At 51.7% G+C, this 25,420-nt stretch overlaps 1 protein-coding gene across 1 annotated transcript in view; it reads left to right on the forward strand.

Annotated features, from left to right (window-relative positions):
• Window positions 1-9,800, forward strand: part of TRIM62 (tripartite motif containing 62) — a 30,280-nt gene extending 20,480 nt beyond the window's left edge. Inside the window, exon 6 of the mRNA XM_045548347.1 lies at window positions 7,442-9,800. Coding sequence (XP_045404303.1) covers window positions 7,442-7,992 — 551 coding nt within the window. The 3' untranslated portion in view covers window positions 7,993-9,800. The remainder of the gene's footprint in view (window positions 1-7,441) is intronic.
• The last annotated feature ends 15,620 nt before the right edge of the window (window positions 9,801-25,420 follow it).

Genomic DNA, 25,420 nt, shown 5'->3' on the forward strand with positions numbered 1-25,420 from the left:
GCGGGTGAAGGACGGAGTCTGGGAAACTGACTAGGAGACTACTGCGTTATCCAGGGAGAAGTGACAGGGGGCGGGGGGGGGGGCGGTGTGGAGCCAGAGGGTGGGCGTGGAGGAGGTGAGAAGGGGTCAGATTTAGGAGATGTTTTGAAGGGGTAGCCAATAGGATTTGCTAATGGCTTGGATCTCAGGTGTGAGAGAAAGAAGACAAGGAACGGGTACAAGAACACTGTCTGGGTGATGGGCACACTGATAGCCCTGACTCAAACGTTACAAAAGAGATCTGTATAACCAAAAATATTTGTACCCACGTAATATTTTGAAATAAAAATAATAATAATAATAATAATAAATATTTTTATAAAGAAGGAAGACATGAAAGATAGCAAGGATTTTGGCAGGGGTGACTAGAAGCCTGTAAGGTTTGTGATGCTGATTAGATATCTCAGTGCTGGTGTTTGACAAGTCAGCCGTGCAGGAGAAAGGTCAGGGCTGGTGTCCTTAGCATGTGGACAGTATTTAGTGAGCCTGGATGAGGTCGCCTAGGAAGGAGGGTAGATGGAAAAGAGAGAAAGCCACTCTTAACATGTGGAGCCTGGGGGCGCTCCCAGAAGTCAGGGACAGGAGGGGAACCTAGCCCAGGAGACTGAGAGGGAGCAATCAGGGCGGTAGGATGGCAACCTGGCCATGTCCTGGAAGCCACGTGGTGGACACGTGGAGGAGAGAGTGGTCATTGGTGGCAAAGGCTGCGCAGCCAGGCATGGGAGAGCTCAGAATGGGGCGTTCTCCGGGCGTAGCAATGTGGATGTCATTGGTAACCTTGAGAAGGGCTGTTTTGGTGGAGTCGTGGGATAAAAGCCTAGTTGGAGCCCTTTAGAGAGAGAGTGGAGATAGTGGGTAGAGGCTGCGCTTTCAAGGAATTTCATTTAAAGGGAAGGAGAGGGAATGTGGCAGCGGCTGTTTTTTTAAGATAGAAAAACATTTGTGGGATGATGGAAAGATCCAGTGGAGGGGCAGAGTTGGGGATGAAGGAGTGACAGCGTTGACTGCCGCCCACTGGTGGGACCTGCTACGCAGCTGAGGGCCAGCCTCTGCCGGGAACCCAGACAGGTGGAACAAGTAGGCGCCGTGGTGCGAACTTGGAATTCTCTTCTGACGGCTGCACCCTTCCCAGGGAGGTAGGAAGCGAGGTGATCAGCTGAGAAGGGGAGGAGGTGATGGGAGGTCTGCAGAGAGGAGAAGGTCCGAAACAGGTTTTTGGCAGAGTTAGCAGACCCTGGGACTGGGAGATCAATGCCTTCCCGAAATCACACAGCCCACAGGGCGGATTCAGGCTGACTGCAGCAGGGAACCTTGTGTGTTCCCGATGTGCTTTAGAGGAGAGACATGGATATAGAAGGGAATTCTCCCTGGGAGGTAGGCACTATTATTATAATCATTGTTTCTGATGAAGAAATTTGAGGTATAGAGCTGTTAGGAACTTGTCCGTGGTCACAGCCTGTAAATGGTACAGCCAGAATTTAAACCCCAATGTCAGATGACAGAGCCTGTGTCCTTACCTACTGAGCTAACTGGCCATTCTCTGGCCTTACACACACCAGGAAGGCAGCTGGGGAGAGCGGCTCAGAGAGGGTCACTGACGTCCTAAGGTCACACAGGAGCCAGTTCTTTCCACCTGTCTGGATTCATTCTTCTGCCCTACAAACATAAACAGTCCCTCGAGGCTCTTTCAGGAGTCAGGGGAGACAGACAGGCCACCAGATCCTGACAGTCTAGTGGGACAAGGGCTGTGACAAGGGACTTCCACGGTATATGGGAGCCCAGAGCGGGCAGGAGACGGGCCAGAGAAAGCACAGAGCAGACCATGTTTGAACTGAGCGCCAGGGTGGGAGATGAGGGATCCAGACAGTCCCCTGGGAACAGGATGATCCCGGCAGGTGGGGGGATTGTGCCCTCGGGGTAGGGATGGAGAGGGGCTGGGACAGCCACAGAGCTGGGGCTCCCCTGTGGGTGCCATCAGTTGTTACTGATTTCACAGAAGTGAAAGGACACCTCCTACTTCCCTTAAGCTTGGTCCTGTGCCCTCGTTGACAGAGGGGGCCGGAGTGGGGAGAAGGGCCCACTTTCCAGCAGACTGGGTGGTGGCTCTGGGCTGTCCTCCTGGGGTGGGGGTCTCTGTGTGCTCTCAGCCTTAGAGGGACTTCCGCACTGGGGCCCAGCAAGGTGAGGGCCATAATTCCAGGAGGCGAGAAGCACATCCGAGGCTCCTCTTCCCTGCCCAGCCACTGACCCAGGGGAGCCCCTTGAGCAGGGGTCTTCTCTGCCCCAGCTGCCACCTGCTCCATCCCTGTCACAGCTCAGACCAGACACCTGAGCCTGACATCCAAGGCCCTAGAAGATCTGGGCCTTGCCAACTTCTCATTTTCCCCTCAGTATCATACTCCGCTACAAAGAACCATCTTTAGGTCTTAAATGAGCCATATTCTCCCTCCTGCACACTTTTGCACATGCCTTTCCCTTTGCCTTGATCCCCATTACACAATCTTCAGCCTTTGATGGACAACTCTTACTCTCTTTCACTTAGTGTATAAACACCTCCTCTGAGAAGCCTTCCTGGGTTTCTCCAGGCAGCCCTGGGCTTTCCTGGTCTCACTGTTTTGTCATTGTCTGTGTGGCTGTCACTCTCACTGGCCTGCGAGCTTGGCGGGGTCAGGGGCCAGCTCTGATTCATCCCCAGCAGCCAGCATAGTAAATGTTGTTGATGAATGAAGAAAGAAATGAATGAGTCCCAGTTCTGCTGCTAGAATAGTGCCTAGCATAAAGCAGGCACTCAATAAATACTTGCTGAATGAAGGAACCTGCTGCACAGCCTTGGACAAGTCACTTCTTCCTCTGAGCCTCAGTTTCCTCCTCTGTAAAACAGGGATGCTGGGATCCCCTTCTCGACCCCCTCACAGGTGAGCAGATGGATGTGGGGACTTGCTACTTGCCCCAGAGTGGGGCTTCTCACCCTCAGCACTGTTGACACCAGAGGCTGGAAGATTCCTTGCCGTAGGCACCGTCCTGTGCGTTGTAGGATGTTAGCAGCATCCCTGGCCTCCATCTGCTAGATGCTAGTAGCCACCCCTCTCAGTTGTAACAAACAAAAATGTCTCTGGATGTTGCCAAATATTCCCTGAGGGGCAAAATGGTCCCAGTTGAAAACCACTGCCCCAGAGAAAGCTGCCTGCAGGAGAAGGGCTGAGAGAGTGGCAGCTAGTAGCACATGCCCTGAACATCCTGCCGAGAGCAGAGGCCCCTGGGGAGTTCAGAGAACAGTGACCTGGTTGGCTGGGCCCCTTCCTTTGTCTGTGGGGCCTGTGAAGTCACTCTGGCTCCTCTGCCAGCACCAAAGCCCTTTATGTCCAGATGGGAGTGGTGCCCCCAGAGACCTAGCCCACAGATTCTAGCAGCTTCCTGTCTGCCTCTCCCCTCCGGCTCAGGCTTCCTATTGGGTCACCTGAGAACCCCATCTAGCACCTGTCACTCCCCTGCTCTGGAACTTCTACTCTAAACCACCTCCCCACCCCCAGCCTAGCATCAGAAAGCCTTCCTCCCGTGCACCCTTCCTGCCTACCTGGTCTGGATTCCCCAGCTCCCGGCACAGACTGCCTCCCCAGCCAGGCCAGGCAGCCCATTGTCCCAAGGACATCAGACACTGCCCTCCTCACTCCCGCCAGCTCCCTGACTGGGCCAAGCTCCCCCCTCCCCCACTTAGCTGAATCTAATCATTTTGAGTCCCAGCACAGTCACTGCCGGGCTGTGTGACCCAGGGCAAAGCACTCCCGTCTCTGAGCCTTCATTTCCTCATCTATAAAACAGGTATAGTCACATTTATCTCCCAGGGCAGGTATGAAAATTAAAGTGTTTATTCATGATAATAAGCCTATGACTTGGTAGGTACTTGATACCTGTTTGTTATCCTTATGCTCGTGAACCATCTATGGTTCCTCCGTCTTGCCAAACAGGCTTTCTGGGGCCACATAAGAACATGATGTGAAAAGACCTCAGCTCAAGCTCCAACTCTGCTTCCACCTCAAGCAGCAACTTGAGCAAGATACTTAACTCACAGAGGTCTCCTTGGAGCCTCAGTCTCCTCTTCTGAAAAATGGTTACAGTAGTTTGTGCCCCTGGGACTGCTGTGGTGTTCCCATGAGCTAGTGGGTGTGAGGACGTTTTGTGAACGCCTGCCCTGTACGGCTGAGGGCCTGAGAAGTGGAGGGCCTGAGGGACCAGTTTTTCAAAGGTCTGGCCAGAGGAAACAGCCGCAGGCTTTTCCTGTCCTGTCAGGCTTGAATCCGAGTCTCTGAGAACAAAGAAACACGAGCTGCTGGCTGCCACGCCAAGGTGCTGGGCTGTGTCCTGGGCGGGTTTTCTCTGCTGCTTGGGCCGCTGCGGAGTGGCTGACCGGCTGACCCGTGCCCGGGAAACGTTTCCTGAGGCCTCCACAGTCCATGATTTCCTGAGTGCCTTTGACCTTGAGGTCTCAGAAAGGCTTAAAGGGGTGGGGAACACACCTGGAGACCAGACGGACTGCCTCAGTGCCTGGCTTTGTGTTTTTATGCAACTCGGTGTCCTGGGACCTAGAAATGAGCTCTGACCTATAAAACAGTGAGCCCCAGGGGACTGCTTTTGTTGTGCTGGGTCTGTCACCTCTCCTGAGGATAAAGGATGGGTGGAGGGATTGCCAGTGCTACACAGGGACCAACTTCTCAGAGGGGGAGAGGGTGTTGCCACGCCCCCTTTACCCTGCACAGGCTTACGAGGCTGAGGCTGAGCCCCCGACCCCTGCCCTGAGCCTCAGTTTCTACCTATTGCTGGTCTCAAATCATCCTAGGCACCTTGGCTACAAGGCCCAGGTCTCCCCTGGCACTCAGAACTGCTGCCAATCTCGCCTGGACACTGGCCTGCTCTGCCCCTCGCCCCCCTGCTGTAGACACCTGAGTGTGACCCATGCCCCTGCCACAGGGGCTGCCCCGTCTGTATCTGATTAGGTTCTTCTCTCCCCAGCTCTTCTGCCACAGCACACCTCACACCCCCATCCCCTCCTACCGCCACCCCACTGTGGGAATTCCCCGCATTCCGGGGGACAGGAGCCTGCTGGCTCTGACATGCCCCTGTGACCAGTCAGCCTGCAGGGCGAGGCGTCCACCCACGGACTCCGTGTCTGTCTTCTCACGGCCCCCCTCTTTCATGTCCCTGGACAGAGGGCTGTGTTTCCAGTGACCCCTCTCTTCACAGAGCTAATTGTTTCCATACAGCACTCTGAGTTCTAAGGAGAGGAAAGAAAAGTGTAAAATGCAAAACTAAATTTACTCCTGACAGATCTTGGAAGGAGCAGTGAGCTTTGTCAGGGGCGTATGAACAGAAGCACTGCTCAGGGACTGGCTGTCGCTCCCTGATGGGGACAGTCACCACCATTGAGGCATCTTGTTTCTGTGCGTGCACGCAGCCAACAGAGGTGATGGAAGCAGGGGGAATGCTCCGGCCAAACATAGTCATGTCCCCGCCCCACCAGAGATGGAAAGAGCTGGATAGTGGACGCAGAAGTCCTTCGCTCCGAGGAACGGAGGCCGGCTTCCTTCTTCCCGCTTTTCCTCACTGTCTCGCTCTGGCCTGGAAATGGTTGTCCAGGCTAAGGAGAGCCAGTCCTAGGTTCCCCTCCTCCTTTGGCTGGTCACCAGGTCCCTCGGGGAGGAAGAGTGAGCAGAGCTCTTGACAAGAGGTCATGAGATTTTTAGAGCCAGACCTGCTAAGCCGGTGTGGCCAGCCCAGAGCCGGGTGACCCAGCCTGTGCCACCTGTCCAACATGAATGAGCCAAGTTAACTTGCTTAGTCTTTCTGGATACCGGCCTCGTGCCGGGCCCTGTGCTGGGCCCTAGACACGCAGGAGAGAGCCTCGTTAGAGGGTACACAGTCCCTGCACTCCTGGTGCAAATGGGACAAGATGTGATGTGAGCACAGAAGACTATATACCCCATGCCGGTGACAGGGCACAAACAAGGTTAAGGAATTTCGTAGGTAAGAGTGAGCAAACATGCTGGATGACCAGGAAGGCTTTCCAAGGATGGGCCCCTTGAATTGAGCCTCGTGGCTGTGGTTGCAACAAGCAGAAAGGGGCGGGGACAGCATGAGCAGGGGCTTTTGTTGTGGGCCTGAGTGGGCTGGGGAGTGGCAGTGAAAGGTGGGCTGGGGCCAGATTGCAGATGGCCTCGGTTAGTCCTCGTTCAGCCAGTTATTTGCTGGGTGACCTGAGACGAGTCATGTCTTCTCTCTGGGTCTCAGTTTCCCCATCTGTCAAATGGAAGAATTGGCCTAGAATTAGTGTTTTTCAACCTTGCAGACCCTTGTCTACTTTTTGTAGCAAATAATTTGGGATATCTCAAAGATAATACAACCTTTCTACAATTTCAAGTATAACCTTTTCTCAATCTCAGGTGCCATGTGTGTATATGTGTGTGTGTATACATACTCTGGCTATACTATAAAGGGAAAGTAGAAGGAAATTATTTGTAGTAAGAAATTTCATATGTCAATATGTAGATGTCCACTCTCAGCCATGCCAGAAAACGTAATGGTAGTCAGGAGCTCTTGTTAAAGGTCAACGCCGCTCTCCCTCACGTACAGTCCTAAACAGATAGGTTGTATCGATCGGTCAGTGCTGTTGCCCTTAGAGATGTATTTTCCCAAAAAGCCAACAATTCTTAGTGAAATTCCAAACAAAACAAATCCAGCCTTCCCTCAGGTTACATGGTAGCATTCCAAAATATTCAGTATACATTAAAACTGCAAAAATTATTTCATGTTCATACATAAAATGGAGTTAGGTTATAGTTTCAGGTCATTATAAAAAAATATTTTTCATCCACGTAAATGTCTGGTGGGATGTGTAGAAATCCCTGGGGGTGGGGGACGGTGTGAGGCAGAAATTCCCTGTGTAAGACTGTCCTGTGCACTTCCTCCAGGGTCTTTAGCATGCCTGAGTCCCATCTATCATTGAGGGACACCCCCACAAATTTCCAAATCATCCCCAACCAGGCAGCAGCACCTATGTGATCTTTAAGCTCCTTCCCAGCTTGAAAAGTCCCTAATTCTGGACCTCGTTCTGGTTAACTGAGTGTACATTTGTGAGTGCCCACTATGTGTCTTGCCCCGGGCATCAAACAGTGAACAAGCAGCCATAGCCCGTGCTCCCCTGCAGCCAAGTTTACATCTGGAAGGACCTTAGCCATCACCCTCACAGAGGAAGAAGAGGAGGCCCAGAGAGGGTGAGCTTATATTCAGGGTCACACAGCAGGCAGTGGCCTCCTGGGTACCAACCAGAACCCTGCCGTCGGGGAGGCACTGCATAGAGGGTGCACAGGCTTCTCTCTGTTTATCTTCTGTCCCTCCTCTGCCCCCGCAGTGCCAGCCGCTCTGACCCTGGACCCCGGCACTGCCCACCAGCGCCTGATCCTGTCTGACGACTGCACCATTGTGGCCTATGGCAACCTGCACCCACAGCCACTGCAGGACTCACCGAAGCGCTTCGACGTGGAGGTGTCTGTGCTGGGCTCTGAAGCCTTCAGTGGCGGCGTCCACTACTGGGAAGTGGTGGTGGCAGAGAAGACCCAGTGGGTGATTGGCCTGGCACATGAAGCCGCGAGCCGCAAGGGCAGCATCCAGATCCAGCCCAGCCGTGGCTTCTACTGCATCGTCATGCACGACGGCAACCAGTACAGCGCCTGCACGGAGCCCTGGACGCGGCTCAACGTCCGGGACAAGCTCGACAAGGTGGGTGTCTTCCTGGACTATGACCAAGGCTTGCTCATCTTCTACAACGCCGATGACATGTCCTGGCTCTACACCTTCCGCGAGAAGTTCCCCGGCAAGCTCTGCTCCTACTTCAGCCCTGGCCAGAGCCACGCCAATGGCAAGAACGTCCAGCCGTTGCGGATCAACACCGTCCGGATCTAGTCCAGGCGCCGGAGACCACAGCCTTCTGGGGCCACTGCCACAGCAAGAGCCCTGCCCAGGAGATGGGAACCCTGGACTCTGGCCCACCTTGGCCACTCTGAGACCTCAGGCCAGTTGTTTACCCATCAGCCTCCATTTCTCTGTCTGTAAAATGGAATTTGTGCCCCATGATTCCTGAACTGTCTTCCAGCATTGGTGTTCTGTAGCTCTGACCTTGATGGGGATACAGCTTTGGTCCAAGGATGTGACTTGGCTTCTCCTCAGGGCAACCCCTGCCCAACCCTCATCCCCATCCTCTCAGGGGCAGGGGACTACCTCCCTATGTCTCCCTCCTGCCCAGCTGCCCTGGCCTCAGGAAGTGTCGGAGTGTGGCCAGTGGTTGGCAACCCAAAGGATACACAGAGCCCTCTTACGCTCCGTGGCCTAAGACCTGTACCTGACCGAGCTAGTGACGGGCCACTTTACCCTTGACCCCGGCCCACAGTGGACACAGGCAGTAGCTGGTCCTAGGCTTGTCTGAGAACCACCCTCTCCTGTCACCCCCATCCCAAGAACTATAAGGTTCCTGCTTTTCCCATGGATCTGCAGGTGAGCAGTGGTGCTGGGGGGTGTGGAAGGTACCCGGTAGTTTGGCCCAGATGTTGCAGTCACTGTGCCACCACCTTCCACCCACAGGCCTAAGGGCAGGATGAGGACACACCCCAGGCTGATACAGAGTCCATCAGCCTAAAGCCACCTGCAGAGCAAGCCTCACCCGCAAATCGAGGTCCGCAGCAGCTCTGGACAAGGGTCCAGCCAGCCCTCATCAGCCAGACCCCGTGACCTTCTAGGGTGTGGGGCGACTGCTGGGAATAGTTGTTACAATTAGGACCCAAGCGCTGGGAGGAGCTGTTGGCTGGGACCCCTCGCCAGACTTGGCATCTATCTCAGTTAGGATCCTGTTGCAGAAAACAAGAGCCACTTTAGCTGGCTTAATTAGACAAGGATTTATTACCCGGTCCCTGGTGGCTTGCAAAATCCATGGAAGGGCTGGAGGAGCAGACTCGACTGAATTTCCAAGAACAGCTCCCAGCCACCAAATTCATCATGTCTGTTGTGACCGGGAAGGCTGCTCCTGTCTGCAGGAAGCCACTGCATCAGAAAGCTGCTGACGGCGGAACTGTGCTCCCTCTGCCACCAGCCGTGCCAGCAAACGGATGTCCTGAGGCCTGCCGCTCTCCCACTTAACCCAGTTTCCAAACCCAGATCTCTACGAGGGATTCTTTCTGGGGACACTTAAGTCAGACCCAGAACCTTGGCTACAAGAGAGTCCGGGAAACGTGATTTTCACCTTCCCAGTGTCAGCCACACAAAAGGCTCTGTAGGAGGCAGCTAGGAGGGGTGTTCAGCAAGCCTATCTGCATTTGTTGCCACGGCACTCGTGAAGAACTCAGGAGAGACTGGAGCCCACCTCTAGGCCTTGTCCTGCCCTGTGGCTCTGTCCCTGCCCAGAGGCGGGCACCCGCGGAGTGGGCTGCAAGACTGAGCCGAAACATCTCCCGGCCTCAGCTTTTCCTCCTAGTCGTGGGGCCTTGACTCTGTACTTGGGGTTTCTGAGCACACCACCCCAAAGGAGCCAGAAGGGCTGGACTTGGGGGGCTCTTACTCAACAACTGCTGCCCACTGGGGCCTCCCTGAGCAAGAATAATCCTCAGCCCCACCCCACCCCTTCCACTACCAGAATCTGGGCCACCCCAGCAGTATTTTTATTTAAAATGTTGCCCATTTTGTGAGTTATGATTGATTTGTATTAAAGTTACAGGATGTCAGTCGTCATTTCCGTTCATTTTGACAAACACAAAGGCCCACCTGTTCTGTCCCAGGCGGTGTAAGTACACAGGCATGGCTAATCCACAAAGCAGCCCTCCTGGGTGAATATTAGTAGTATTATGCTCATCTTACGGGGGAGGAAAAATGAGGTTTAGAGAGAGGACGTGACTGGCCTGGAGTCCCATGTCCCACACCACGACCCTGTCCAGATACTTTCCAGCCAGGGAAGACTGTCGGTCTTTGCCTTGGGAGCAGGCAGAGGGGTGCCCGAGGGACAGTGGCAAGAGCCTGGTCTCTGGAACCACACAGACCTGAACTTGAATCCACACTCCGTCACTGGGTGACTAGAAATGTGGCTTCACCTCTCTGGGCCTCAGTTTTTCCACATGGAAAATGGGGATAATAACACCAATTTCACATGATTTATTGGAAAGCTGTAAAGTGCAGTGCACTTGGGGAGGCCCTGCCTCTCCCTCCAGCAGCCTCCCAGAGTCAGTGCTGGGAGCCCTGTGGGTCCCCTGAGCCTCTGACTCTGATCTTAAGGAGTCTCTCTTCCTCCTTGTGCCCTGGGAGGGGTATGGGATCACCCAGGCCAGGAAAGTCCCCAGGTCTGCCATGTCGAAGGAGGTCCATCCATCCCACTCTGCCTGACAGGGAAGCAGCCAGGCCAGGAGCCGGCAGGCCCTGCATGTGGACACACTGAAGGGGGAGGCCCAAGGGCCTCTGCAGTCGTGCAGTGCAGCAGCCTTGGAGGCAGGAGTCCTGGGCCTTGTCTTGGCTTTTCGTTGACTCCTTTTCACCCTGAAGGTCCATTCCTCAGTCTCCTCACCTGCAGAACGAAGGAGACTAGACTGGATGCTCTCCAAGGCACCAGGTGGGTCTTCGTCTCTAGCCTGGAGGTGGGGAGAAAGGAGCAGGAACGCGCTCGCTGACTTGCTTGGGTTTCTAGGAAGAGGGATGTAAACAGGGGGAGGGCAGGGGGGTGTCTGATGGGTGGAGAACAGCCCAGTTTACAACTAAGTTATGGGGATGGATTCTGAAGCTAGAGCACCCCCAAACTCCCCATTCTCTCAGATCCTATGACTCCCCCAAAACCGTGCCCTCCCGTTTTTGCTCGGTGGTTCTGTGTTCACTCTGCCCTCTCCTTCTGGAGGAGGAGCAGCCCCCCCCCCCCGTAGCCCTCCCGCCCTGTTCCCCACTCAACCTGGCCCAGCTCCAAGAAGTGCTGGCACTTCCCAGGCTTCCCTCTCGTTCCCAAGTGTCTGGGAGTACCTGGAGGGGCCTAATTCGCATACCAACTGGGGACTCCAGGAAATTAGGGTGCCTCTGAGAGGTATATTTGCATATATTTGCATGCGTGTCCAGAGAATTCCTGAATGAAGAAGCTGGGTTGTCAGGCTGATGCCAGGAACCCCCCCCCCACTTAACACGGTTTAGTGAAGAGCAGAGAGGAAGGCAGCCCAACCTCGGGCCCCTGGGCTAGAAAAAATCGATTGAATGGCCACCACCCCACTTGGAGTCCCCATTTGCAGACAGCAAGCAAAGTGATGGTATTTTTTTACCCCTTACCTAACCATCGAGACACGCCCATGAGGTTGCTATCACTGTGCCATCGTTGGAGCAGGGAAACTACATCCCAGAGGATCCGTGGCCAGTGCTCAGCAGAACTGAAAATCAGACCAGGGCGATTCAAAGCTAAAGCGAAACCACTTGCTGGATCTCTCTGGAAACACTTCTCACTCTGAGGGCTGCTTTCGTGACAGGCAGCAGCCACCAGAACTGTGATGCCCTGGGATTCAAAGTGGGAGCATAAACCACACTCCATCCACTGTGGAACTGTGCAACTGTGAGTCAGGTCTCAACTGCGGGTCAAGCCTCATGTGTCTCCTGGGGCCAAGGGTGCCTTTTGAAGGCCCCATGTGACCTTGAGCAGGACTCTCTCCTTCTCTGGTCCTCAGTTTTCCCGACTCTACTGGGGAGGGGTTAGGGATCTAGTTGACTCCCCGGGCCCCAGCTCTGACGGCACAGGATTCTGTAAGTCCAATGTTGGGTCCCACGGCTTGCCCTGATCAGCACCTAATAAGGCCATTAGCTCTGGATCCTTCTCTCTGGGGTGGCAGCAGGGACAGAAAACAACAGAGATAAGGTCTCTTGGCAACACAGAGCTTGGCTCAGGGGCCCTGGGGACAGGCCATCCCTGGAGGCTGACTGCTCACAAAAGGGCAGTACTGCCTGCTTGGGTCCCAGCTCTGTTCTCCACCCGCAAGCACACCGTCAGGAGGTCAGTTACAGAGACCCGTGTCACAGGCTTAAACGCAGGGCGGGGGGGTGGGAGGTGGGAGAGGGAGGTGGAGTACTAACCAGGGTGCTGAATCATCATTCCCACCAGGACACGGTAATTTCTCCTTACTCTGGGGCACCAATGATTCCACCCAATATCCCTGGAATCTTTTTTTTTTTTTTTTTTTAAGACAGAGTCTCGCTGTGTTGCCCAGGCTAGAGTGAGTGCCGTGGCGTCAGCCTAGCTCACAGCAACCTCAAACTCCTGGGCTTAAGCGATCCTCCTGCCTCAGCCTCCCAATCCCTGGAATCTTGAACCACAAAAGGGAGGAGGAGATGATGGGAAGCAGAGCAGGAACCCAGAGAGAGAGGGAGGGAGAAGGAGGGAGGGGGACAAAGAGAGGGAAAGAGGGGAAAGGGAGACAGGGAGCGGGAGAGGGAGAGAGATGCAGTCAAGAGGCACAGCCTCCAAAAAAATAGGGACTCTTTTTTTGGGGGGGAAATACTTTTATTTTGAAATATGTCCATTTTTCTTTGTTTTTCTTTTCTATCGTGATGAAAATGATGTGTTTTTTTAACCCCAGATACAGATTAGAACAAATAGCCTTCTATCGGCTTTCAAAATTTTGGCAGTTTTATCGTATTTCTGACTGTTACAAAATGCTCCCTGCTCACCCTAGGAATTGGGTGAAGTAGGGGAAGGTTGATGCTTTGGACTAGAGGCCCAGGGGCTTCCTACCCTGATGTCAGGACCAGGGAGGGCTTTTGGGAAGGCTGGAGTCAGAGACACAAAGCCCCAGGTCCTGCTGAGCTTCCCAAAACTGTGGGACTAGATGTGATCAAGTCCCAATGCTGGAAGGGTCTGGGTGATCCTCAGCCCAACCCAAAGCCCAGAGAGGGTTAGTTTCTAGCTCCAGGCCACACAGCACACTGCAGAGCTGAGCCCAGAACTCAGGTGTCCTGGTTCCCAGTCACATGCAGGGGAGGGAGACTGACGAGTTGAGCACACCGAGGCAGGATGGAAGGGGCAGGGGCAGGCTGAGGAGGGTGGTGCTCACAGGGAAAGGGCCTCACATCTAGGAAGGTCTAGGAAGGGGTGTAGGGGGTGCCTATTAGAGTTGGGGACTGCAGCTCCTCAGAGAGGGGAAGGAGGGGACAAAGTGGTGCCAGAATCAAGAAGTTCTGTCTGGGGTGGAGACAGCCTAGCTGAGCAGGCTGGACAGCATCACAGACCCCAGCACGGCTGCTAAGAGACCACTGACCTCAACCCCACCACTGACACAGAAGAAAACTGAGACCCAGATGCGAAGACACCAGGCTGCAGGGCCCAGTAAAGCCCAGGCCCAGGTCTCCAGCCACTGGCTCTTCTCATGCAACCTGCAACCCCCCTTGTGGGTTCTGGTGCCTCCTCCTTCCCCTGGGACTCTAGCGCCTGAGCAGAAGGAGAAGAGGAGTGAGCAGGGCCCTGACAGCCCCAAGCACCAAGAGCTGGGAGCCTTCTTCTGTCCTCCTCCCCAGGGACTGGGGAGAGCTGGTCTGGACCCCAGCTGCCCTTCCTGCAGGACACAGCCAGCTCGTGCCTGCCCACACCTGCCCCCTCCCTGGCTGGCAGCAGAGTCCACAGCCAGCACCAGCCCCAGCAGGGACACAGCCCAGCCCAGGCAGCTGCCGGAGCTGCAGGGATTCCCAGGTAAGCAAGGGTGTTGGGACTGATGGCCCAAGGGATGCCCTGATTTCACGGCACTAGGGTCAGCCGTGGGACTGCAGGTGGTTTGGAGGTTTCAGAGTCTTTTTTGCCAGAAAAGGGACTTTTGCCCTCTTCGTTCCCTGCAGGCTGAGACCTGGGCCTGCTTTTCCTGCCGACTGCATACCCCAGGCCAAGCCCCTCCCTGACCAAGCTGCCAGGGGCGAGGTCCTGGGGCCCAGCAGCTCTTTTCCTGCCAGTGGGACAAAGGAGAAGCAGATAAGGGCCCCAGCGGCCCCAGAAAAATCCCAGACAGGCTGAAGGTGTGTGCATCTCACCCATGTGGGGCTGCAGGTAGAGACGTGGGGGTACCTTGCTAAACCTGGAGTGGGCCCTGGCTGCGTCCCTCACTCACCAATGACCTGGAGAGCTCCCTTCATGGCCACTTTGAGGGTCTCTGTTCCTCATTGTCTCAGCAAGAGCAAGGGGCTAAGGTTCTAGCCTGAGGCAGGTTCCTGGAGTTTGCCCAATAGTACCCCCCTCACCCTCCTCTTCCTCTTCGGGGAGCTCCCTCCACCACACTCCTGGAAAGCCCTTCCCCAATTCCTTCATTCCTCCATCAAAATTGACCCTCCCGTGTTCCTCAGGGTAATGGGCTTATGGTTTGGGATGCTTCTCCATCCCTGACCTATGCACATTTATAACAGGAACTGCTCCCTAAAGAGTAGCCAATGGTGGCATTTCAGGCACCCTGACAAGCAGTGGGGGAAAGACTATGCAGGTGATAGGAAGGGAGAGGGGACTTCTCATGACACCATGTGGGCAGCACTACAGCTGTGACTGTGGGCACAGACCAGACCAGACGTGGTGGTGGCTCCTGTTTACTGAGAGGGTTCTGTCCTACGCTTGGCCACCAGCACCCTGACACAGGCTCATAATGGCCACACACCACAGCCTTTCGGTCTGCAGGGCTTCCTCTGCAGGAGGGAAAACACAGTGCACAGAATGTTAAAATCAGAGCACTTGGACTGCTGGACTCCCAAGCAGAGAATGGTAAGCATGGTTTTGGGCCTTAACACATCTGCTTTGGGAATACTCTTCCCCTGCCTCGTGCCCTCCTCTCCCTTCCTGTTGAAATCTTACCCATCCGTCATGACCCACTCAAGGCAGGCTGTGCCAGTCACTAGGTCCAGCAGAATTCATTGCTCCTGTGCTTTCAAAGGAGGACTTTTGGTCTCCCACCATCACTGGACCCTAAGCATCTTGAGGTGGGCATCGTGTCCTACTGTTCTTCCCACGGGGTGCAGAGAGGGCCTCAGAAAACATTTGCAGACTGAAACCGGCTAATGGCAAGCTAGAATCATGGAACGACCTCATCTCCAAGTTGGGAGGAATCTTACAGACCAGAGATAACCCCTCCCTAAAGATGTTCCAATGGAAGCTGAGCCCCCAGGACAAGCCTCACTGACCACCCCCCAGCCAGATTTTGTGCAGGGAGAACCAGGGAGAACCAACAGAGACCAGGAGTCAGCAGCTGTTAACAGCTGGTGCAAGTCCCTTCAGGCATTTTTGCTTACGCATAAACAAAATGTCATTTTCTTTTACAAAAATATGATTTTCCTTCACATACTATTCTTCATCTTTCTATGCATTCTATGGAGTAAATTCCTACAAATGGAATTATTGGTCAAAAGCTTTGCTCATTTGAAATGTGTTGCTTTCCTATGTAATTTTTTTCTTCTAACATGCTCATTGTAGAAAATTTGTAAAATACAGTCGCAATATACAAAGTAAAAATCAGCCATCAGCCACTGTCCAGAGATCACTACTACTAGCATTTTGGTGATTAATTTATAGTCTTTTTTCTGTGTGAGTATATTTTTTAAAAAAACTGAAACACTCTACCTATTATCATTCCGTAGCCTGTTGTTCCTCCCCCACCACTTAATAAAAGACTGTGAGCATTTTCCCACATCGTTAGATAATCTTCTACAGCATCAGTTTAATATGGTGTTTGACCTCGGGGCCCCCCAGATGCCTACTTTTCCTGACCCCCATTCTGAGTCAGGAGCCCGCTGCAGCAGGTGGCTGGAACCCTGTTACTCCAGGGTGCAACCTCTGCCTGCCGCTTCCTTTCAGGAATAAGATGCCTTGGGAAGGCCTTGAGCACCCGCCACCTCCTCCCTCCTGAGCTGAAGTCCCAGCACCTCATGAAGAGTATGCAGCCCCCCTGCAACTTCTCCAGTGCTGCCCACCGGTGCAGTAAGTAGATGCCCACTCCTCTCCTCTGCCACTTCCCTGGACCCCTGAGTGGGGACGGAGGTGGTAGGGATCTTGGGTGGTCCCGATTGTGAGGAGGGGAGGGCCTCTAGACTCAGGCTGGGCAGAGGGTAGTGCTACTTGCCCTTGTATCTGGGCCAACTTTCCCTCAGTCTGGTGGGACTGGGGAGGGGGCAAGGGCAGGTGGGTACCAGGGGTGGGATGGGAAGGGGCTGAGCCACTTGAACATTTTCTGATTCCCAGGCAAATACACAAGGTCCTGACCCAAGCCATGCTCTGCCCAAGGAACTTACTAGCCAAATAGTGTGGAATTAAGTATGATCTTGGGCAAGATCCCTCCTTGTCTGGGGATCTCAGTCTCCTCGCCAATTATATAAGGGGAAATATGGACCACGTGGTTCCTAAGGCACCTCCCCAGCTCTGGACTCTGTAACCCAATTAGAACCCACGTCTTCAAATGCCCTCTTTTCTCTCAAAGTCCCTGCACACCTGGCCATTTGTTGGATCCAGTTATGCACCAGGTCTTGAGACATCATTACCATAATAGTTATTACTGGCTGTCATCTCATTTAACCCTCACAGCAAGTCTAAAAGAAGATGCCATTTTTTATCCCCATTTCACAGATGAGAACACAAAGTCCAGAGAGTTAAGATGGTTTTTCCAATTAAGTGGTAGAGCTCGAATTTGAACCCAGGGCTGTGTGACACCCAAACCTATGCTCCTATTATCCTCCAAGCCCCATGCTACTCTGTGATGGACGTAGGGATACTTTTTCCCTTGCTAAGGGAAACTAAAGCCAGAGAGGAGAGGTGACTTCCTCCAGGTCACACAGCGAGTTCACGGCACAGCTGGGTGAATCCAGGCTTTGTGCTCCCAGCACTGGCTAGTTTTCAAGGAGGGATGCGGGTGAACCAGAAACAGCACCTGGGCTGCAGTCAAACGCCCAGAACTGGATGGGGTTGGGGCAGTCAGGTGGACAAGGCCATGTTTGTGCGGCCCAGCCTGGGGCTACCTTCCCCGAACTCAGTCCAGAGAAGCGCTAGCTTTGGGCAAGTCCCCAAGAAAGAAAAGGTAACATTACCTGTGGGGTGGGGGCGGGGTGGGGGCGGGGTGGGCCCCCTTCTTCCCCACCCTCCTCTAAGACAACCCCACTGTGCTCTTCACACCCTCACTCCCTCATGTAATCACTTACCCAATAAACCCCAGTGAGTGCCTCCTGCATGCTAGCCCCTGGGGTAAGCAACAACAGACGTCTTTGTCAAAGAGTGAATGGTGACCAGGCAATCACAGCACATGGGCTGAACACACAGGTAGGAGAAGAGGGGGAGGGACCACAGAGGAGGGGCCTCCTGGAGGAAATACTGCCGAAGCTGAGACCTGCAGGCTAAGTGATGGGCAAGGTGTTCCAGGAAAGGGGAACAGCCTGTGTGAGGGACAGGAGGCTAGAAATGAGACCACGTGGCTCAGGGTTGAATGTGAGGAAAGGGCAGAGTGATGGAGCTGGAGAGGAAAGCAGACCGGGGTCAGGCCATGCGTGAGCCACCCTGGGGGCAATGGGGAGCCATGGCAGGTTCTCAGCAGAAAGCAGCACGGTCACATCTGTGCAGGGTGCAGTGAAGCTGGAGGCAGGGAGCCCAGAGAGAAAGCTGCAGGGCTAGCAGGGCTGGAGCCTGGGGGGAGGGGGGTTGGAGGAAGGGAAAGATGGAAGGGGTGAGGAGCTGGGAATTTCTCCTGGGAGCACTGGGGGCTGTTTCAAGGCTTGATGACTCCTCCTCACACCCTTATGTCATAGAGCCCCAGAGAGGACAGGCACAGCAAACTGGCAGCTGCTGTGGGACAAGAACCCAGAGCACCCACAGGTGCTCCTGGAATCTGATTCATGCAGTCTCCCACACCACAGAATGCTTCCAGTGACAGGGAGCTCACTACCAGTGCAGCAGCCCATCCTGCTACTTGACAATCATTATCAGGATGTCTTTCCTTACATGGGTCCCTATGTGTCTTTACTGGTCCTAGCTCTGTCTTCGGAGCCCCCCAGATAAGACTGGTCTCCATTCTGGAGAACAGCCCTTTAAAGGTCCTGTTTACTCCTTTTCCAAGGATACCTTCCCATTCTTCAGCTGAATAAACGGAGGCAGTATTATTAGACGCCTCTATTACCTAAGCACCTTCACTGGCATGGAAAAAGGGAGTCGGCCTGTGTTTGCATCTTGGCCTTGCCACTTACCAGCCATGTGACCTTAGGCAAGACACTTCACCTCACTAGCCTCAGTCTTCCCATCTGGAAAATAGGAATAAAAATATCTACCCTTGCTGGGTTGCCGTGAGGACCAAATGAGTCAAACAGTAGTAATACCGAGTGACAGCTAGAATTTACTGAAGGCCTCCCATGTGCCAGGTGTTGTCTTACTGGGTTGGGCCACATGCCTGGCTCATGGTAAATGTTCAGGACATGGGTGAAGGGAAACCCATGGACAGCACGAAGCCCTGGCAGTTTGCAGACCCACGGTCAAATCCTGCCTCTGCCCCTTATAAACGTAACTTCAGAGAAGACAGCCTCTGCGTCACAGCTTCTCCAGCTGGTAAGTGGTAACAGCAGAGGCAGCTTGCCAGGATGAGTAAGATATGGCATGTGATGTACCTGTTGTCATCAGTATCACATGTCTCCCTTTTGGTCCCCAAACATGTACCAAGCACCTTCCAAGTTCCAAAAACTAAAGGAAAGGACAACTGGCCACTTGTCCAAGGTCCCTCATTCTTTGCCCCCAGCCTATTCTCACCTGTGCCATCCCTCTTCTATGTGTGGCAGCCCAATGTCGTGTGGGCCACAGCTGCTGAGGGCAGCCTCCCTTGCCCTTGGCCAGGTTCTGTCAGACATTACCCACCAACCCCTCGGGTCAAGGAAATTCATTCTGCCACCCCGAAGCTATGGCCCTGCGTGAGTGTGGGCAAAGGCTGCCCTTGACCACACACTGCTTCCCCTTGCCTCCCTGGGGCCCCCTGGGGCTGTGGGGCTCCCACAGGGAAACTGTCCAAGGGGCAGAAAGTCTCCTCCTGGCACTGGATGGGCACACTCCTCGTTTCACCCCAGGCTTCTCACATTTTCCAGGGCTTGCGGTCCCTAGAATTTTCCACTTCTTTCTTAAAGCATTCACATTATCTGTGATTTTCTGAGGTAAGAGAGTTTCAGGAGGAGGCTCTCACATAGCCAATTAAAAAAAAAAGTCTACAATTCTCACCACTGCCCAAGATCTCGGGATGTTAGTTCCGACTGTCTGCCAGCCACAAGGTTCATGGCTTCTTCCACTCATCCAGTGATACTCAAGTGTCTACCGTGTGCCAGGCATGCCAGGGGCTGAGTTTATAACAAATGAGACCCAGAACTAGGAAGCTAATGGTTAGAACCTAACAATGACATCAGAGTATGAGAAGTGATGGGGTGCTGGGGTCTGTGGGAGCACAGAGAAGGGACAACTAACTGGTCACTAGAGGAGGGTTAGGGGAAGGTTCCAAGAACTACACCGAGACCTAAAGGATGACTAGGAGCCTGCTGGAAGGAAGGAGCAAAAGGATAGTCCAGGAACAGAGGAAACAAAGTGCAGGTAGGGGTTAGTTAGTAAACTGGCCCACTGCCTGGTTCTATAAATAAAGTTTTATTGAAACACCGTCAAATCCAATCATTTATGTATTGTCTCTGGCTGCTTTTGCTCTGCACAGCAGAATACAGTAGTTGCAAGCGAAACGCTATGGATTACAAAGCAAAAAAAATATATTGACTATCTGGCCCTTGACAGAAAACGTCTGCTGACCCCTAGAGGTTAGAGAGCTCATGCTGCCTTTTAGGAAATCTGCAGGGCAGGAGTGGGAAATAAGCAGTAGGCAACTTGCAGCGAGCTTTTCCTGTAGCCACAGAGGACTGATCCAGAGAGGTACCTGATTTAAACTGAGCTAATCAGATTCTCTCTTTCTAGGAATTTGGAATGTGGGACATCAGACCCAGAAATGGAGCTGAGTCAAATTAATGTCTGTGAACCTCTGCTGCTCAGGCCTCTCGAGCTGCCCTGCTCCTTCCCCAGACTGGTCAATCAACAATTCCTTTGACTCAGAAGGCCCTTGCAACCAATTCCCCTAATTTTTAATATTCAATTCCCCTCAAAGTCATTTTCTGTTACTTTCAATGAAAAAAAACTTTCCATTAACTAAAAATAAAGGAATGAAGAGAGATGAAGCTAGGCTTAGTCAGCAAGGTCCAATATAAATGTAATGTGAGATGTATATATATCAAATTTTAAACTTCCTAATAACCACATTTAAAAAGTAAAAATAAATGAGTGAAATTAATTCTTAACCCAATTTATGCAAAATTTAACCCAATATATTCAAAATATAATTTTTTCAGTATGTAGTATTTGTAAAAATTATTAATAAGATCTTTTATAATATTTTCTTGTGGACTACATCTTTGAAGTCTGGGGTGTATTTTCACTTTTAGCACATCTCAATTTGAACTAGCCACATTTCAAGTGCCTCACAGCCACAGGAACCTGGTGGCTAACTTAATGGACACACAGATTTAGACCCTCAGAGCTGTGCAGGACTGACTTAAAAGTCCTAGCTTCATGTAGAGAGCATGATTCAAGCCAGAAACATGATCAAATTTTCATTTTATGGAGATTACTGTGACTTCCACTTAAAGAATGGACAGGAGAGGAGTTGAGGCTGTAGTTGGGGAGATGGATTCAGGGGCCGCTGAAGACAATGTGAGAGATAGGAGGTGATGGTAACTTGGACCCTTGGCTGTAGCAGCAGGATACTGAGAAGTAACTGAATTCAAGACATGTTTAGGAGGCTGAGGCTATGTGCCTCATCATCATTGTTGCCCACACACTAAAGCCATCACCTGCGTACCTTTGTACATCTCCTCCCCACCATCCAAATATCTTCCCTTTGTCTCTCTGGCAAACAAAAAAGCAAATCTTCTCGAATCTTTGAGGCATAGTCCATGGTAGTTACACTCACAAAGGGGTTCACAGTAGGGGATCAATAAATAAATGTTTCTTTCTTCCTCAAGAAAGTCTTATCTTAAAGCTTAAAATGTAAGCCACTAAAATTTTGGGATTATTTGTTGCCACAGCACCACTTAGCTTATTCTGACTTATATAGTTGGAAGAAAGGACATTAACAGGGACAGACATAATGCAAAATGTAGGATTGATAGGTTGCATATCCTGATGTTGAAGGATTGTTAGAGTCAGAATATGAGAAAGAATAACTGCAAATACAACAAGTGATGCTGATAGAATTCGCTTCATGGCATGGTCTAGGGTGTGACCATGGGAGTGAGTGGCTGAGGACAGAGCTTTGAAGGAAGCCAAGAAACTGAGAGGACAGAGTGTTGGAAGGATCTACTCTCTGTGTGTATTGAAATTCTCAAAGATTAAGACAGTTAAGCAATGTTAGAGATAGTGACATCCAGAAGCTAAAAATCTTGATTCTTCCCTGCAACCAAATTATGAACACCATGAAGACAGGGACTTTTGTGTTCACTTTTGTGCTCCCAGTGCCTGAAACAATGCCTGACACAGAGAAGGCACTTAGTAAATATTTGCTAAATGAATGCCTGGATGAATAGAGTGGTACACTATATGCTTTGACAAGTAAATCTAACTCAGGGAAGAAAGTTCCTTCCAGCCCTTGCTCAATTCTATTTTTCTGCATTATTTCTTTCACAGTGACTATTTTCTCTTTGTCCAACCTTGAGCCTATTTTGTTGATCTATCTTGTTGTTGCCAGAAATCTCAAGGAGCTACTTTTTAAACTCATCCCCTGTGACCTGCCTGCTGGCAGCTCTAGCAAATACCAATCCCCATGTTACCAAACACTGGTGCTGCTCTCTCCTCTGCCTTCTCCCTTGCTCCCACACCCAACTCCATTGCCAAACGTCTTCCATTCTTTATCCAGACGTTATCTCAGATTCATCCCCGACTCTTCACCCCCACATCCACTGCCCAATTCAGGTTCTCATCATCAGACAGATGGCCTACAGCAACAATCTCCTCCTAATTTCCTTGCTTTCTCTCACTGCTTCTAATCCCTCTGTGTTAGTTATCTATTGTTGCACCAAAAATTACTTTAAAATTAGGTAAAACTTAAACCCACTAACATTTATTACCTCAGTCTGGGTGTGGCTCAGCTCGGTCCTCTGGCTCAGGGCCTCTCACATAGCTGCAGTCAGGGCTGCAGTCATTCCAAAGCTTGCCTGCGGTAGGATCCAATTCCAAGCTTACTCACACAGCTGTTAGAAGGCCTCAAGTCCTTGCTGGCCATTGATCAGAGTCATCAGTTCTTTGACACACAGGCCTATCCACAGAGAAGCTCACAGATGACTGTTTTCCCTAAGAGCAAGTGAGCAAGAGAGGGTGCCAAAACAGAAGCCACAGCCTTTTTGTAATCTAGTCTCATAAATGACAACCCATCACTTCTAACATATTTTATCCATTAGAATGGAATCAATAAACCCAGTCCATGCTCAAGGGGAGAGAATTATCCATGGTATGAATACTGAGGTGTGGGATCACTGGGACGTCTTAGAGACTGCCTACCACACCCTCTTCATTGCCTCCTCGTGTGCCATCTAAAGTGCAAAGCTGACCTCTCTCGCCTGCTCAGAAATTCTGATGACCTACTGATACCTCCACGACATAACCTTCATATGTCCTCAAACTCCATTCCATTCTCATTCCATTCTCATCTTCCACCCTGTACTCTAGTTCCCAAGAAAGGACTGTGAATCATCACACCACTATTGCCCTGTACATGCCATTCCCCTGGTCTGGAAGGCTCCCCTCAACCTCCCCATTTCTACCTGGCCAGCTTCTACTCATCAAGACCCGCTGCTTCTGCCAAGTCTGTCCTAACCCTAGCAGGCAGTTCTGTGTATCTGTAATCAAACTGCCCTTGGTGCCCTGTGCTTTCCACTAACACAGTTCTTACCACATCAGATCACAATTATCTCCACTTGGATATCTCACAGGATCTTGAATTTATAATAACATGTTCAGAAGCTGAGTTTCTATCAATGAACTTAGCAGGAGATGGATCTTGGAGCCATCCATCCTGACTTCTCCCAGAAGCCTTGCCCCTGGTGTGAGGAACAAGTTATAGAATCTCATCAACTTCATTAGAGTTATTAAAACGCCCAGAGAGCAGCCATTTGGTAATAGGGTGCTGCTAAATACACACAGTGCTATGAAGACAATTACAGTCTTCACAGACTTCCTTTAAACACAGGAAGAGGGCTGGGAGGGTATAGTGATTGAGAGGTCCCCCAGTTTAGGCAGAGACGCTTCCCAATCTGCCTCCACTAGCTGCTATCTGTTCTAGGTAAGTTACTTCATACCTAAGTCTCAATTTCCTAATTTGTAAATGGAAATAACTTACGTGGTTACTATGGTTACCATGTACCAGGTGATGTTCTGTTTTTTAAATGTTAATTATTTAATCTTTAGAACAATGGTATAAGGTAGGTACTATTATCCCATTATTTTACAGACGCAGAAACTGGGCACAGAGAGGAACTTGGGCCAGGATACGCAGAACCAGGATCCCAGCACAGACAATGAGGGGTCGGAGTCCCTGTGATAACATTCACCCCACAGGCTTGGGTGGATTAAATGAATAATGCGTGAGAGCAAAGGCAGGACCTGGCGGACGGCAGGTGCTCTTGATTTTAAAATGTAAAACTCCTTGGCTTGGAAACCAATAATTCGTACAAGGCCCCTCATTTTCTGCGTGAACTCAGCAGGTGTCTTCTCTCGGCTAGGAAATGAATGGTTGAGGAGAACACCGGAGACAAGTCTCCCTACAACCACACAGCTTTCTAGTTCTTTGACTAGGATCCTCCCTCAGTGGAAGCGGAAGTAGTTGATGCGCAAAGGCACCCACTTCCGGCGTTACGCTGGGCCCTTCTAGCCCGGCGGAGAGCAGATCGCCCCCTTCCAAAGCCGCCTCCGTCCCGGGTTGACCCCTTTCCCGTGGGAGCCCCGCCCTCGGCAAAGAATCGGTTTTCCATTGGTGAAGGCTGGGGAGGCGGAGCTGCGTCTTTCCGTCTTTCAGCCAATGGACTACGCCTAGTTTCTTATCACTGTGTGGTAAAGTCGGTCCCTCCTCCGAGACGGCAGAGGGCGCGAGAGTGCGTGGCTCGAAGCCTAGGAGGCGCTTGGATATGGAAGTGACTTCATGCCACCGGAAGTCCACTGCCTAAAAGACAAGCGGCTGTGGTGAGGGATTCCGGAGGCTGGAAGCTGGGATGTTGCAGTTCCGCCAAGCGGCGTTTAGGAGTGTGGTTTCCACCTCTGACGGATGAGGAAACCGAGGCCCCCAGAGGAAGGGGCTTCTCGTATTCACTGAGCGAGAAACAACCCCAGACCAGCGCGCTTCTCACATGACTCCTCAAAGCGGAAGAACGACCCTTTGGTGGGGGTTGCTCTGCCTGAGGAATCCCTGAGGCAAGTCTCACAGAAATACCCCCATTCCTGGGAAAAATGAAACCCAGAGAGGGACGTCCAGCGTACAGGGACTTGCCAGAATAGGGTTGCTGGATTTAGCAAATATAAATGCAGGATGCCCAGCTAAAGTTGAATTTCAGATAAATAATGAGTAACGTTTGAGTATAAGAATATCCGAAATATTGCATGGGACATACGTATGCTAAAAAATTATCATCCGTTTGTCTGAATTCAAATTTAACAGGGTGCCCTGTATTTTATCTAGCGATCCGACTCCAAAGTCACCTAGCTGAGTGGAAGAGCAGAAAGAGCTATTGAGGCGTCCTGTGTGCCTATATGCCTCCCCGCCTAGGACTCACTAGTGTTTCCCAAGTGCAACCCTGAGGTTATTTTCAAGGCCCCCAGCTCGTTCCAATGAGCGTTTTCCGTACTGCAGGATCTAGGCCTATTCAGGAGGAGAGAAGGGGCCAAATGGCTCCCCACCCCCCACCTTCAAAGCCTAGTTTATGCAAAAGACACTAAGTACCTACTCTGTGCCAAGCACAGACCCAGGCTCTAGATCACACTAGCGAGTAGGAAAAACACTCGTGTCTTTGTAGAATTAACAAGATTAGATAGGCAGAAAGACAAGTTTGTAGAGAGAAAAATTTGCAAAATATACAATACAATATACAAAAAAATTACTGTATATTGTAATCAGTAATTTTTTAATAGGGGTAAATACAAGATGCATGAAAGCACAGAGGAGGATGGACGAAATCCCAGAGGAGCAATACCTAACCAAGTCATAAAGGCATAGAAAGTAAGAGAAAAGGAAGAGACGCCCAAGCTGAGCCTGAAAGATTCATTCCTGTACTCACAATCTTT

The sequence above is a fragment of the Lemur catta genome, chromosome 3 (genome assembly GCF_020740605.2).
Source record: "Lemur catta isolate mLemCat1 chromosome 3, mLemCat1.pri, whole genome shotgun sequence".
Lineage (NCBI taxonomy): Eukaryota > Metazoa > Chordata > Mammalia > Primates > Lemuridae > Lemur > Lemur catta.